The sequence below is a fragment of the Molothrus ater genome, chromosome 6 (genome assembly GCF_012460135.2).
Source record: "Molothrus ater isolate BHLD 08-10-18 breed brown headed cowbird chromosome 6, BPBGC_Mater_1.1, whole genome shotgun sequence".
Taxonomy (NCBI): Eukaryota; Metazoa; Chordata; class Aves; order Passeriformes; family Icteridae; genus Molothrus; species Molothrus ater.
The window spans coordinates 29,211,695-29,225,537 of record NC_050483.2 but is presented as its reverse complement, the minus strand read 5'-3'; the positions used below and the strand labels follow the sequence as shown (position 1 = coordinate 29,225,537).

The 13,843-nt window shown below is 40.3% G+C and overlaps 1 protein-coding gene and 1 long non-coding RNA gene across 3 annotated transcripts in view; one reads left to right on the top strand and one right to left on the bottom strand.

Annotated features, from left to right (window-relative positions):
• Positions 1-13,843, top strand: part of LOC118687121 (uncharacterized) — a 38,312-nt gene that overhangs the window by 18,394 nt on the left and 6,075 nt on the right. Inside the window, exons 2-4 of one of the 2 annotated variants that reach the window (XR_004980299.1) lie at positions 666-732; positions 11,224-11,388; positions 12,517-12,619. This is a non-coding gene — a long non-coding RNA (uncharacterized LOC118687121). Of the gene's footprint in view, positions 1-665; positions 733-11,223; positions 11,389-12,516; positions 12,620-13,843 lie in introns of those variants that run through there. The other variant, XR_004980298.1, reaches the window with a different exon arrangement.
• Positions 4,832-13,843, bottom strand: part of DCAF5 (DDB1 and CUL4 associated factor 5) — a 67,198-nt gene continuing 58,186 nt past the window's right edge. The window contains exons 8-9 of the mRNA XM_036383857.1: positions 12,940-13,067; positions 4,832-6,889 (exon numbers count right to left, since the gene is read on the bottom strand). Of these exons, the coding sequence (XP_036239750.1) occupies positions 5,084-6,889; positions 12,940-13,067 (1,934 nt within the window). The 3' untranslated portion in view covers positions 4,832-5,083. The remainder of the gene's footprint in view (positions 6,890-12,939; positions 13,068-13,843) is intronic.

The following is a 13,843-nucleotide window of genomic DNA, read 5'->3' as shown; positions in this document are numbered from 1 at the left end:
CAATCACAGAAGTGCTGGACATAGGCAGGGGCATCGTCCATCTGCAATGGCCCTGCTCGCTCTTCAAAAGTTCCCATACAGGCATTTTTTGGTGTTTATAGGAGCATTTTTACTCATCTGCACCACATAGCTCCAAGCAGCCAAAGTGCAAACAGCAGCTTCAGCAAAGGCACAACTCTGATCAGCTCTGAAAGCTGCAACAGTGCCAACCTACATCTGCAAAGCAATGCCAGAGCTGCTGGTGAGACCAGGCAGGACTAGAACTTAATGGGAAAATATCCCCGAGACAGAAAAGCTGAGCTTGCCAGCCACATCCCAGAACAAATAGCTCACTGACTTGGCCAGTCAGCTCAGGAGGTAGGTATTATGTGTCTGCAACAAAATAATAATATTTTAAAAAATCATACCCACACCACCCACTTTGGAAAGGACCATTCTCCCACATTCAAGACAATGGTAAACGCAGAGCTGTGTCAGCATCTCCATCTGCTCTCTGGAACAGAGACCACACAAGGTGGAGAAAGGAGAAAAGGTCCTCCAGCATTTTCTCACCAAACCATAAACCAGCAGGGCTGGGCTCAAGGCTCTGCTCCAGGTGCATGTGTGTTAGAACTCAGGAACTATGGAAGGAACTGTTTCTATTTCCTTTTCCCTTTGCATTTCAGACAAAAGAGGAACAAACCCCATCCTGAATAATGCAGTAGGCTGATGCTTTGGATGCTCAAGTGAAAGGTAGGAAGCCCAAGTTCAAGTCCTTGACTTCAATCAGGTGAAGTAGAAACACCAAATTCAAATTATTTCCTCTGATCACAGAGCACACTGACATCTGGGATTTCTTTGCTTTTGATCAGCACAACCACTGAAGAAAACTTTGGCAAACTTGGAGCCTCCTATAACCAGTGGGATGTTGGTGTGGGTTTTCTACTGAGACAGGGGTGGTGGTGGTGGTTTTTTCTTTTTTTCCCCTAGAGAACTGCCATTTTCTCAGATGTTTGAAACAGAGTTCTTGCTCATAAGAGCAGAGCATTAGCTGGGCTAATTAGTGCTTCCTGACACAGCTGCAGGAGTGTGCTGATGTGTTTTATAAATTATGTGCTAGGATTAGTTTATTGAAGAATTCCTGAAGAACCATGTGCATGTGCACATAGTAATTCAGCTGTTGCAGCTATTTGCATTTCTCTGGTACTCTCAAGATCCTGCAGCACAGCCCTGAGCTTCCCAGGTCTGACAAAGACACACAGATAATCAGAGTGGCTGAAAATGAGAGAAAGCATCTGGTGTACAGGGTACCTCTGCCAGTACCAGTGCCTGTAAAACAGAGATGAAATACAGAGCATTTTAACTCAGTGGGGTAATAACAACAGTCTGGTCTTGCTCTCTTCCACAAGCAGCAAAATAAATTAACTGCAAATGAAAGCAGCCCAAGACTTCAGTAATATCAGGCCACATCAGCTTGTGATGGCCACAGTGAGCAAGAGACCACAAGGATGTGACAATGCAGGCAAGTACAAGACCTCAGAAGAGAACCTAACCACATTTATCTGCTATATATGTTGGAGGAATAGTAACTTCCCAGCTATGAAGTGACATAGGTTATAAGCAGAGATTAGGATCGTGTTTCAGTCACTTATTCTATTATGAAACTTAGCAGGAAAAAATCCACTGCAAATTTTGGAGAAAAGGTTCTGAAATAAGTTGTCCTTCCCATTAATTACTCCAGCTGAAACAGGCTGGATTTCAGAATTTCCTGCAAGCAACTGGTAAAAACCTGTGCTCTTGCCTTCTCCAGGCAGCTGTGTCTTTCTGCTCATGCTCAGTCTGTGAAAGCTGCTTCTAAACAGCTAAGTGTCATCTCCATTGAGCCACTCACCTTGGAGAAGACTCACCAGCTTTGGTAAAATGTTCACTGGAGAGCTGGAAAAACCTCAGATGAACTTTGGTCGATAGGTCTCATATCCTCCTGCATCTCTACAAGCAGCTAATACCCCAGGCCAGACAAGCCTCCTGCTTGCTCTTCAGAGGAAGAGTCAGCTTTAGAGAGAGCTGAAGTAAGCAAATACAGTCTGTGACCTTGTAGAAATATAAGAAAGAACTTGGTTTAAAAATCAGTACTTCTCTGTCTAACATGTTCTGGGGAGATGTAAGGGAGGGTTTTTCTTCCCCACTGGTAAGGTTCTCTGGACATGAACTGTATAAGGCGGCCTTGCAAATTTCCTGCCATAACAAGCTGCATGGTAAGCAAATAGTGACTAACAGGGTAGTTCAATATTTACACAACCTTTTTGGGTTTAAGTACATGACAGATTATTAGTGAAGGTAAAATCTCTTCCGATAAATTAGTAAGATTTTCCACCCAACAGTTTACTCTTTCCTCAGAAGTAGGGAGTGACAAGTGCAAGTACACAGCAAAACTCAGATGGAAACTGTGGGCACACAGCAGGATGAGCAACCCAGTGTGGGGGTGGAGAGCAAATACACAGGATCAATGAGAGAGTGAAGCAACCTGCACAGAGCACCTCTCTCAGTGCTGGCTCCCTGGAAGGGACATGCTGCTGCCTCCTGGCTTGCTTTTTTGGGGCTCTTTACCACATAATGGAACTGCCTAATGCTGATAATGTTTATTTATGTGAGGAGGTGAATGCACTGCTTCAGAAGCTGCAGTTCTTGTGTGCACTGAAATTTCCTGTGAACAAAAGGCAAAGATTGCAGCTTGCCTTCCTCCTCCTGCCTGACAGAAACTAGAAATAACAAGAATGCAGACAGCATGGGAGGTTGTCTATGGGGAAACTACAGCAATCCTTTAAGCCCAGAGCCTGTACAGGAACAGGGAGGTTGGATTAGATGACCTCCAGTGGTCTCTTCCAACCTTACCCATTCTGTGATTCTGGAACACCAAATCTGGGAGCTTTTATTTTGCTTTTTAGAACAAACAAAAGAAATAGAAAGTGAGACCACCAGGCATTTGGGAGGACACCAGGAAAAGACAACCATGTCAAAGAAGAGTAGAGATGCTCCTTCACTAGAAGTGAGGGATGAGAAAATTTTCAAATGTAAAGAACTTTTAAAACATAATAAAGTTTTGACTTGGCAATGCCAAGATCTTGCTAAGCCCCAGAATTTGCAGTAAGATGTTTGTACAACTTATGAAAACACTCCTATAGTGATCTTGATTGCAGGGATGTACAATATAGTAAGTGCAGAACAATTTTTTTCAATAAAGTAACAATGTATCAGAGCTTGCTCTTATTGCCACTTTTGCCTGTGTTTGCAAACATCCCTTTGCCTTTCTCACCTAGAAAAGCAGACCCAGTGTGGGCAGACAGCCTGTGACAGACTACTTACAATAGTTGTAAGACAATGTTTCAGGTCATGTTCTTCACTCTCCCTCCCACACATATCCCTCACAGCATCTCTTGTGAAGTGCTCCTTCACTTTCATCATGTTTTAACAGGGCTTTTTCCTACTTTCCTAAGGTACCTACGAGAGTTGTGGATATGAAATAATTATTCTGAGGCCACTGCTCTACAGCAATGTACTGCTACTGTATTGAAAGCAAACATTTTCAATTCCTTAAAATAAACTAACCCATCCTCAGCACTGGGCTTGAAAGCCTTTGAAAGTGACTGGGGTCCAAAGAAGCCTCTTCTTCTGTTGCACATAGATGTAGTTTTTGTGTCCTGTATAGATGGTTTGTTTTCCCTTCACACAGTGACTACTCTTACCTTGTTGCTAGGGAAGCAAGCGTAATTCCACCAATTCCAGCATGCCAGAATTGAGATGACTCACCAGATACTCCATTCAACAGTGCCCTGGCAAGAAACTTCTCTGTCCACCACAGAGTACTCCAGTTCTTGGCAGGAAGAGCTGTTCTCTTGTTCAAGTTCTGATTGCCAGACTTGAAGACCCAGGCTCCCCACATGTGGGGATGGTTCTCTGAAGCTCTCCCTTATATGCAGAACTGCTGAATACATCTATCCATATCCAGTTTCAAATATTAGCAGTACAGTGGTAGAAAACCAACCCCAATCTGCAACCCCAACCTGTTTTGGGTGGCAAAAACTGCTAAAAAAGCATTTTTCAGACTTTACCAAATGTTGCTGTGAACATGAATCAGTTACATTATCCATACTTCAGCTATTTTCTGTTTGGCTTACTGCTTCCCAAAAGTAAGAAGATGGTGGAAGGGTGGGAAGAACCAAGATATATTCCAACACCCAGAACCATATTCTTAATAATAATAATGATGAGGAAGAAGAATGTCTTTGTGTTAAGATCATAGAAAGGTATGTTTCAATGCCTGATTTTTAAAAGGCCTTGGTTAGAATGAGGTCTACAGTATAATACCTGCCTCTTGCCAACAGTCATACTTCTATATAGTGATGACACTGTGTTATTCAGCTCTTTTCTTTAAAAAAGCCCACAGAATTGAATGTCACCATGGGAACAGTCTAAAGTTGATTTTGGAAAGAGGCTCATTTCCTATAGCTTTTCTGTTGGCATAAAAAAAATGTCACTGAACTGTATCAGAAGTGCTTTATGAAGTATCATCTCTGAAGATACCATCCAGTTCTGAAAATATCCTCCCTAATGGTTGCATTTCTTTACTTTCTGAAGCAGAATAAAGGGCCCAGAAACACTTCTTCCCTGTTTTCCTCAATAAGAAACACACCCTAATTGTGTGACCTACCAGCAATGTGATCTAATTCCACCATTCTTCCGCCTGCAATATGTAGTGTCAATATGGAAAACTTCCTCTTCAGAAGAGCAATTAGACTTTAAAGGAGTTATCCTGGTTGGCTGGCTGAACAAATGACACATGTTCACACACGAATTATTCAGTCAACCATCTTAATAAGGATTTACTTTAAACAGAACCTTGTATGGGTACACTAGACTCAGTCTTATTAAGGAGCAAGTTGGATTTTTATACAGCATGAACCACTGGCAATCTAAAACAGACCCACTGAAGAATGGAATGGAGAATCAAACGCAATGTTTCAGACCCAAGCTCTATGTGCCTTTAATACTTTCTTTTTCCTTTTCTTTCTGAGAGAGTGCACACTACGACAGACATTTGCATTTATCATGTTTTTAACTTCTTTTCTAAGGATGAACTCTCTGAATCTGCATCTTCCAACTCCGCTCTGTGTCTTTTCAGTCCTCCAAGAGATGGAGTGCTCTCACTGCCCGCAGGATGCAGGTCAGCAGTATCCTCTCTTGTGCTCACATTGTAGCTGTTGGAGTCCATTTCAGACAGGCAGCAGTCTCTGTGCAAGGTCACACCCACCTGTACAAGGTTGCCATTATCAGCATTTGAGTGCACCTGTAGTCCTTGCGTCACAGACTCCTGCTCTCCAAAACTCTGTCCGTTGTTGAAGCACGAAGGGTGAAGATGCAAGTGGCCATTATTGTGGTTAACACAGGAGGGGTCTAAGCTCCTCTCCTCACTGCCATCAGTCTGGTTTCTGGAGCAGTGACCTGACATGCTACAGATGGCAACAGCGGAGAATGGAGGGACCAGTGAATGATGGCTTGGTGCTGGTTGACAGTTCTGACTATTTTTCTGTTCCACAAGTCCTGTGGTCTGAATGCAAGGTTCTTCGGTACAGCTATTTAGCCCTTTGCAGTTAGCTTTACCATTGAGCTTTTTAGTCTCAAAAGAATGCTCTACACCTCCACTGCTCGTGTCTTCTGATGTGTTTTCTTGACCCTCCATCCGCCACTGATTGTCACATTCATGAGCTTGACCATTACTAGAATTTTCTATTTCACCACATTCTTTTAAATTTTCTCTCTTATGGTTTTCAGAAAGAGCTGAGGAACTCTGAGGAACTACTGAACTTGAGTTCCTAGCATCTTCCTTGGTTAGCAAGCATGTTGCACTGTGCCTTCCACTAGTTCCTGGTTTCCCTTCATCACTTTCTCCATCTCCTCTAGAGGATTCACCATCTTTACTAGCTGAATATGATATGTAAGAATAATGGAGCCATTTGTAAGCTTTGTAAATCTTTCTCTCCACCGATTCACTGTCTGAACAAGGGGACGTCCTTTCTTTAAGAACTTCTTTGTTGGCTGAATTCCTTTCTGGTGAAGAAGCTGGAGAGGAAGAAAGATCGTCTACTTTGATCTGGGGGTAATCATATATGTCCTCACCTATGTAAGGGGTTACACTCTCTGTGTTAGTGCTAGTCCTTTCCTCCTTTTGCACCTTTTGTCGGCGCCTCAGTGCATTGCGTTGCCTCATTGACGTGCGTCTTTCGTTCAGCTCCTCTTCATCTTCTGAACTGCTGCTGCTGCTGGAGCTGCTGGATTCATTCTCCTCAGGACTCGGAGATGGTGGCCGTGGGAAAAGGTCTGTATCTAGTTCTGCCTCACAGGTATTGTCATCAGAGTCAGACTCATTGGAAAGGGCCAGGAGACGTTTGTCCTGATACTTTCTCAGTGCAGAGAGCCTCTGCTGACGGGAAGCCACGTCTTCTCTGGCTGAGGGGGATGCAGTTGATCTTAAGGCCCGTAAGTTATAGGCAGTTTCTTCAGACTCTTCAGCCACGTGTGGTGGGGAGTGATGCAGAGAGGTGGAGGACTCAGACTCGCTGTAAGCGGAGCGTTCACTCACTCCCGCATGGAGCTGTAGAATTGTGCTCTCACTGAGGTCGCTGTCTGAATCAGAACTCCAGCCCTCGATCTCCCGGCGCACCAGAGAGTCAAAGAAGGCCATCATCCGTGGATCTTCCTGGACTGATTGGTTGGCATAATCATGGGACAAACCACTACCACTGTTCAACACAAGACTGATGTACTCTTCATGAGTGTAGAGGCAACGTGAATCATCCTCAATTCTACCGTCCAGGTCCCCTGTGCAGTCAGGCTGCTTGTAAGGACTCCAGATCTGTAACAGAAAATAAAAAAAACCCAAACATATATCTTTGAATTCATAAACTATTATAAGCATTTGAAATGGAACAGTAGCTCAAATACCCAGAATAGCTGCAGGTCACAGATTGTTTTTATTAATTTTTATTCCTCTGTACCATACTTACAAGTATTACAGAGCTGTGGTATTTTTTCTTCCCCTTCACAAATGTGGTTTTTCTGCATTTACTTCACCCATACAGAATATAAAAGCTCTCACACTGCAAATTATCCATAATTTTGGTAATTCATTGTGTGATAATTTCTCCCAAATTGCAGGGCTCTATTTTTATGTAATAAGGAATGCTTACTCACTAGCAGTAAGAATAGTTTGTTGCCTACAATACAGTCTTAGCACTAATGAAGGCACTTGTTTCCCAGGAAACTAGAGTTGCTGGTGCTAGTGGTGTAGAGTAACATTTCATCCAGCTACGTAGTCAATCCCACCTGATCAGCAGGCAGGGAGTTGAATGCATGGAGGTGAAAAGTAGAGCTGCACTACTCCCTTCAGGAAACAGTTACAAAGAAAAGAAATCTTTCAACATCCTCTGAAGACACAGCAGCAATTTTAATAGGTGAAGTTGATGAGTTTTACTGAAAGCTACTTTTGAAGTCTACTGATTTCATCAACAGCAACAGTCTTGACTATGCTGTCCATCTCTCCTTCAGTCAATTTTCCTGGTATGGAGAGGAAAAGGGGAAAAAAAAAGCTCCAAAAGAAGTTCCACCAATATCCCTAAAAAACTGGTAATCCGTAGCAAACATAATAGTTGGATATCCTCACCCTTCTCAGATTTACTCGCAGATTTGAGGGTAATGTGATTATGACATTCTGTGGACAACCACTATCATTTTAGATCAATGGTTAATGGAATGAACAATGCCTTACTGTAAGCAGAGCCAGTATGTATCTTATCTACAACAATGCCTTAATGTTCTGCTTATAAAAGACCTGATCTAAGCCATGCTTTGGTTTTATCATGCTAACAAGCTCAGGGGGAAAAATTCTATCCCAGCTCTCTATACCAGGTTGGACTTTTGGGATAGTCTTTGGGAAAAAAAATCTAAGAATTTTCCCAATAGAAATTAAGTTTTGTTCCAAAAGACAAGACTGCTAACAAAAAGTGTTTGCATGTATAAATGACATAATCAGCACTCATCTTACAGATGTCTAATTAACACATGCAACATGACCTGATTCTACCACAACAAGCAACATAAGAAAAGCCCGCAAGAATGCCAATTACTCTGTCTTCACTGAAATTTTCAACAGTGTACCAAAAAACCATACACCTTTAATAATTAAAGCAAAATGAAATAAATTACCTTGCAACTATTTGTCCAGAACAGCTGGATTTAAGATGAACAAGTAAACTTTATTCTGGAAATCTCCTAAATTTGAAAGCTTTTACTTTGCATTCTCTGTAATTTATGGTTAACAGAGCTTCCACATATGATCTGGCTAGATTGATAAAGGAAACACTATTCAAAAATTAAAATGCTGCAGATATACTTCTGCAGACAATCATCAAGCTGCCTTTCAGAGCAAAGGGAAAGGAACTTTATGTTGTGTTACATCAGGCTGTTTCTAGGAAGATCTCAACATCAAGGTATATTTCTTATTGGTACTTAATTGCTTTTTTATTATTTGCAATACTTCACCAAATTCTCTCACAGTGCAGTTCTTTAATATGACACTTGAAACCAGAATGAAGACAGTTCTTTGTTGCTTGGTTCCAGCACTGCACTTACTAGACACATAACCCAAAGGACAATCATCATGTTTGGATGAAGATAACAAAACCCAATCTAAGCCTACTATATACAGAATTTCAGCAACCAAACTTGACCTTTTTGAACTATTCAAGAGAACAGAAAGAATCACACTCTTCATCCTCAATTTCCCAGGCTCCACTTCCTAAAGACAACATAGGAAAGAGCATTATCTCAATGAATCCATGAGAGAGATTGATTTGTGGATACATCATGTTTTTTAATAGAAAAATAGAACTCTACTTGCTTAGACAGGCAGGCTGGCTTGCCCCTTCCTCAAATAATCTTAGCAGTGTTAGACTGATCACTAGGTTTTAGAAAGGCTTTTTTTATTTTTTAAGCAAGAGAATTAGAAAATGCTTAGATCTGGTATGAACCAATATAAGTGGAGGAGAGGTAGTCTGCTCTGAAGTTTCTCTGAGAAAGGTCTGTTTCTAATGAAATTAATCTAAAAAGGTATGTAAAAGCATGCACAGAGATATTCTACATCCTTGCTAGCACCACCACATCTTCCTGCTCTCACTGCAAGCATCAGCATAAACAGAGCAGTATAAAATATAGAAAAAAAACAGCTACAAAGAGTCCAGTGAGGCTTTCCCTTCCAAGAGAGATTTGTTCACAGAGAAGTAAGTAATAAAGAGAAGTCAAGGGAATTCAGGATGAATACCTTGTTTGTATGGGATCAGTTGTCTCTGGAGAATGATATCCCTGCATTTTAGATATTTTGTTATGAGGGAGTGTGAAGGCCTGCCAGAGTCACAGAAAAAAAATCAGACTAAGAATCTATCCTTGGCAGAACGGGGAAGTCTTTAAACTGTTATCAACTGATCCAGTGCTCTCTGTAGCATCTGAAATGGGCTTCTTTGTAAATGGAATGCCTTTGCCTTTTTCTCATCCTCTGACTGATGCCACGTTGAGGAATAATGCAATCAAACTGGAGAAAAGTTGGCAAATCAACCCTCTAAAGCAACAATATATTAAAAAGTTCTTTCTCTGTCAGAAGATTAAGGAGATTAATATTACTCACTGATGACCTGAGTACAGATATAAAAATAGGAACAATAACAGAAAATGAGAATATAAAACTGCTTCTCTACTTCAGTAGATATCTACTGACAGCATCTTTGAATTACTTGTATTCCAGGGTGGCAAACCCCCAAATTTTGAAACAAAAAAGTAGTTATGCCTGTAGCGTGAGAATAATTAAAACCACTTATATTAGATTATCTGATTAGGCAGAGGCAGATAGTCACAATGACATTAATCTGTCACCATAGCAACATGTGCAAATAGACTTTGTTATTTCCGACACACGATTTTTAAACAAATGGGACCCACAACAGTTGTGCTCTGTTACACAATATTCCATTTTCAATACAAATCAGAATTTTTTTTCTGAAAATTGTTATGTATTTAATCTATTTTTATCTTTCCTGGAACTGTCTCCTAACTGCATAATTCCCCATGGCCCTTCTCTAAGCCCAACACATCGGGGGAATGCCACATTTATTTCTTCTGCAATGCAATCTGTTTTCCTGACAGCACATTCCAATGTCTTGTACACTTAACTGAAGGGAAAGTGGTATTTTTCTGTTTAATATTGCTTTAGCCCTTTTGGTGAGTGCTTGATGCAAATGATTATTTTAGTTTGCGACTGTACTTCTTCATACAATTTTACTGAAGTTCAGTGAATGAAGGGCAATGAACAGTTCATCTGGGTTGATGTGTCCACCACACACTGGCTGGAGTCAAGGTTCCGAATATCTTCTGTTAATGAGACTGTTGGGTCTTATTTTTGGTCCCAGCAGAAATCAAACCCTAAACCATTGAATTGCTGAATTGTATTCTTGAGGGTGCTTTACAACAAAATAAAACTAAAGCAAAAAAAAATCACCACAAACATCAAAATCATTCTTGTGAATACTACTCTTTTCTGTAGGCCCGAGATGAATTTGTATCTCATTTGCAATCAGCATTAAAATAGCAAATGTGTTGATAGAAGCTCATGTAATTATTGAATAGCTTGATGGTGCTGCTATCAGTTCCTCCCTTCTTGAAGTACTAAATTTAGGCCAGCTACTCTAAAAATTAAGAGCGCAGACAAACAACTACTTGCATCCACATTTTTAACACATCATCATGTCTCTACAATGGTTTCTACAATTGCAACCAACCACAGTGAAGTTATCTTCTGTGATTTAATTCCAGAAAGGGTTTTAGAAGGTACTTGAGGGATAATAAAAAGAGGGACACTTTTTAAGCAAGTGATTAAAACAAATAAACAAAAAGGAATAAAATAAGAAAACATAAAAAATTTAACTATGATTTTTATTTATGATTCCTTCTCCTGTCATCTCAATTTCTCTGAGCAAGCACATCAAGCACTTATAAAGGGGAAAGAAAGATAGCCATGCAAAGGAAAGACTTGTGTTCCCAGCAGTTTTTAACGCAATAAATGGCCCCTCAGAATGGCTGGTGCTGTTTTTCCTGTCTTGCCCTTCTGCTAGTGGCAGTTACTAGTCTCCAACCTATCCACAGAAGTAGCTGGAATGAAGAAGAAACCACCTGCAAACTGCTGTGCACTGAAGCAGTACCTTTAGAGAGTGAAATCACCTTTACAGAATGAAGACATGAGCACTGGAACAACCCGAGCCCCAAACAAGGCACATTACAAGCAGAGACAAAAGGACACACAACAAAAGGGTAAGAAGTTCTGGCTGGCCAATAAACTTAATACATTAAACACCTTTCCCTTAATTTGTTTCTAGCTTGAAATGTCTGGGGAATTCAATTCCTTCAAAGCAGCTGCACAAGTTCCACTGCACACAAATTGACACCACAGGAGTTCTCTTCTAAGGAAGCGCTCAAGCAGAGGTGTCTTTGAAAGAGTTACACAACCTGTGACTGCAGCCTTAATCAAACTAACCTTTTAATCACTAGGCAAAAAAAATGCCCTGCCAAAACCCTAGCAGAAGTACACAAAAGCAACACGGGGGATGTTTATACCAATGCTAATCCAACAGTCCAAGCACACTCATGCAGGAAGGATTCACAGGATGAAGGGTCAGCAGATCTAGAATCCAAAAGGGAAAATTCAAGCTGCATGAATCAAGTTCCCAAAGCAAAAAAAAGAAATGCCACTGGCAAAACTGTTGTTAAACAGTGGCAGTTTGACTGCTTGGAAATTGAAAAATCACTGAGCTGCTAAGACTGTTCAATGCACTTTTGTTCAAAGCCTGTATTTAATATATTTGTGATCAAACCTGTCAGGCAGGCAGCAGAGATGAAGAGAAAAGGACTGCAGTACCAGGGGAAGAGAGAAGAGAAGGAAAAAGCTGAACTGAAAGTCAGAACCCAAATGCTGGTACTAGCTGTAATACAAGCAATGCAGCGGGGCATTGAGCCATGGTCCCAGGATTTTGGGTCAGTTCTGGTTCATAACTTGTACATCACTAAAACACTCCTTTGCAGGACAAGTTCACGCTGTCAGCTTGTACCTGACAAAAGCATTTGCAGAATTCTAACAACATTATTTATAGCCATAAACAGGTAAGACTTTCATGAAGTCGTTCAAAAAGTAGTTGGGATCAACAGCAGTTCTTTTTATCCTACTTCAAAATTAAATGGTTGTGGTTTTTATACCCTTGGTAGACCTAAGTTATAGCAAACTATCTATGGCAGCAGAATGCAAATCACATTAGTGTAGCATAATCCTTTGCCTTCCCAACCCTCAAATAACAAAACTGGTTTTGCCTTGCTCCCACAATATTGACTGTCTTTCCATAAGGAAAGAAAATTTCAGAACCCAACAAAGTTTCTTATCTCTTTCAGTTCCACAGAAAAAGGTAAAAACTTCCTAAAAGTACTGTACATTGTTAAAGGATTCAGAAAGATGTTGTGCAGGGTATTAAGAGTTCTTCCTCTGGAAGTCACAGAAAAGGTATGTTGAATTGATTCAATGCACAAATACGTACAAAAGATATTGAAGGCCTTCTGAGGCATTATTCAGCCAGGTCAGTCTAGGCTAAGGTTCATCTCTTTGGAGGTACTTTTATTAAATTTTAGACCAAAGTATCACAAGTTGTAGGAGATCACATTAGAAGTGTAACCAAACTCACCTGAGCAAACAAGACAAAACATTTTATAAAACACTAAGAGAAGACAGAGTGGGTGTGGACCAGAATGATGCTGAGCAAAACAAAGCATTTTTTCCTGAAAGATTAAAAGAATATTTTTTCTGGTAACTGATCTTACCTTTATAATCTTTTCAACACCAGAAGAACAGATCATGTAGGTGTGAGGATTAAACCTCACTTGGTTTACAATTGACCGATGACCTTTCAATACCATGAAGGCACCATTGACAACCCTGCCAATGCCACCTAGGGGAAAACAAGAACATGTGGACATGAGTAATTAAATCTTCATATTACTTTCAGTCATAGTCATTTAAAGTCTTATTATATTTGACAATGCATTTCAGCTTTATTTTGCAGTATTTTAAGGCCTGTGTTGACTACAGAATTCCAATTTTATGAGCAATGCCCCTATGAGAAGCTGCAAGTTTGATGAAAAGCATCCTTCCTGCAAATTAGGACTTAGAGGCTTGCTTTGATTCATTTAAACAAACAATCAAGGTTTTAACCTAATATGACAAATATGCAAATGAGAACAACACACATAATGAAATCACCAGTGAAACCTAAGGCATGACACAGTTTGTGAATCTAAAGCAGAGACAAATAAAAAGGTTGACTTTTAACAGCAATACTATTTTTTAAATTTATTTTTTCAATCAGCAATTTATTACTATCACAGTTGACTCTAGTCTGATGAGTAGGAAGGACCTGAAATAACACATCTGAGCAGTGGGTTATATCATTCTTTGTCACAAGGCAGTGAATTAGCCAAAGTGGAATGCTTTTGTGCTAGTGGTAAAACTCAAACCAGAAGCCAATTAACTTTTCTGCTTGCTCATTGACTCTTACTAGGTCTATACACCAAAGCAAGAAACAGTCCCACAGTATTTTTTTTATATTCATTGACCCACACAATTAAAACTACAAATTTGCTAGACAGCACAGCTGTGTATTTGAATAAACAAGTGTCCATCAACACGCTATGACTTAACATTTTCAGTGAAAGAAAACAAAACTTT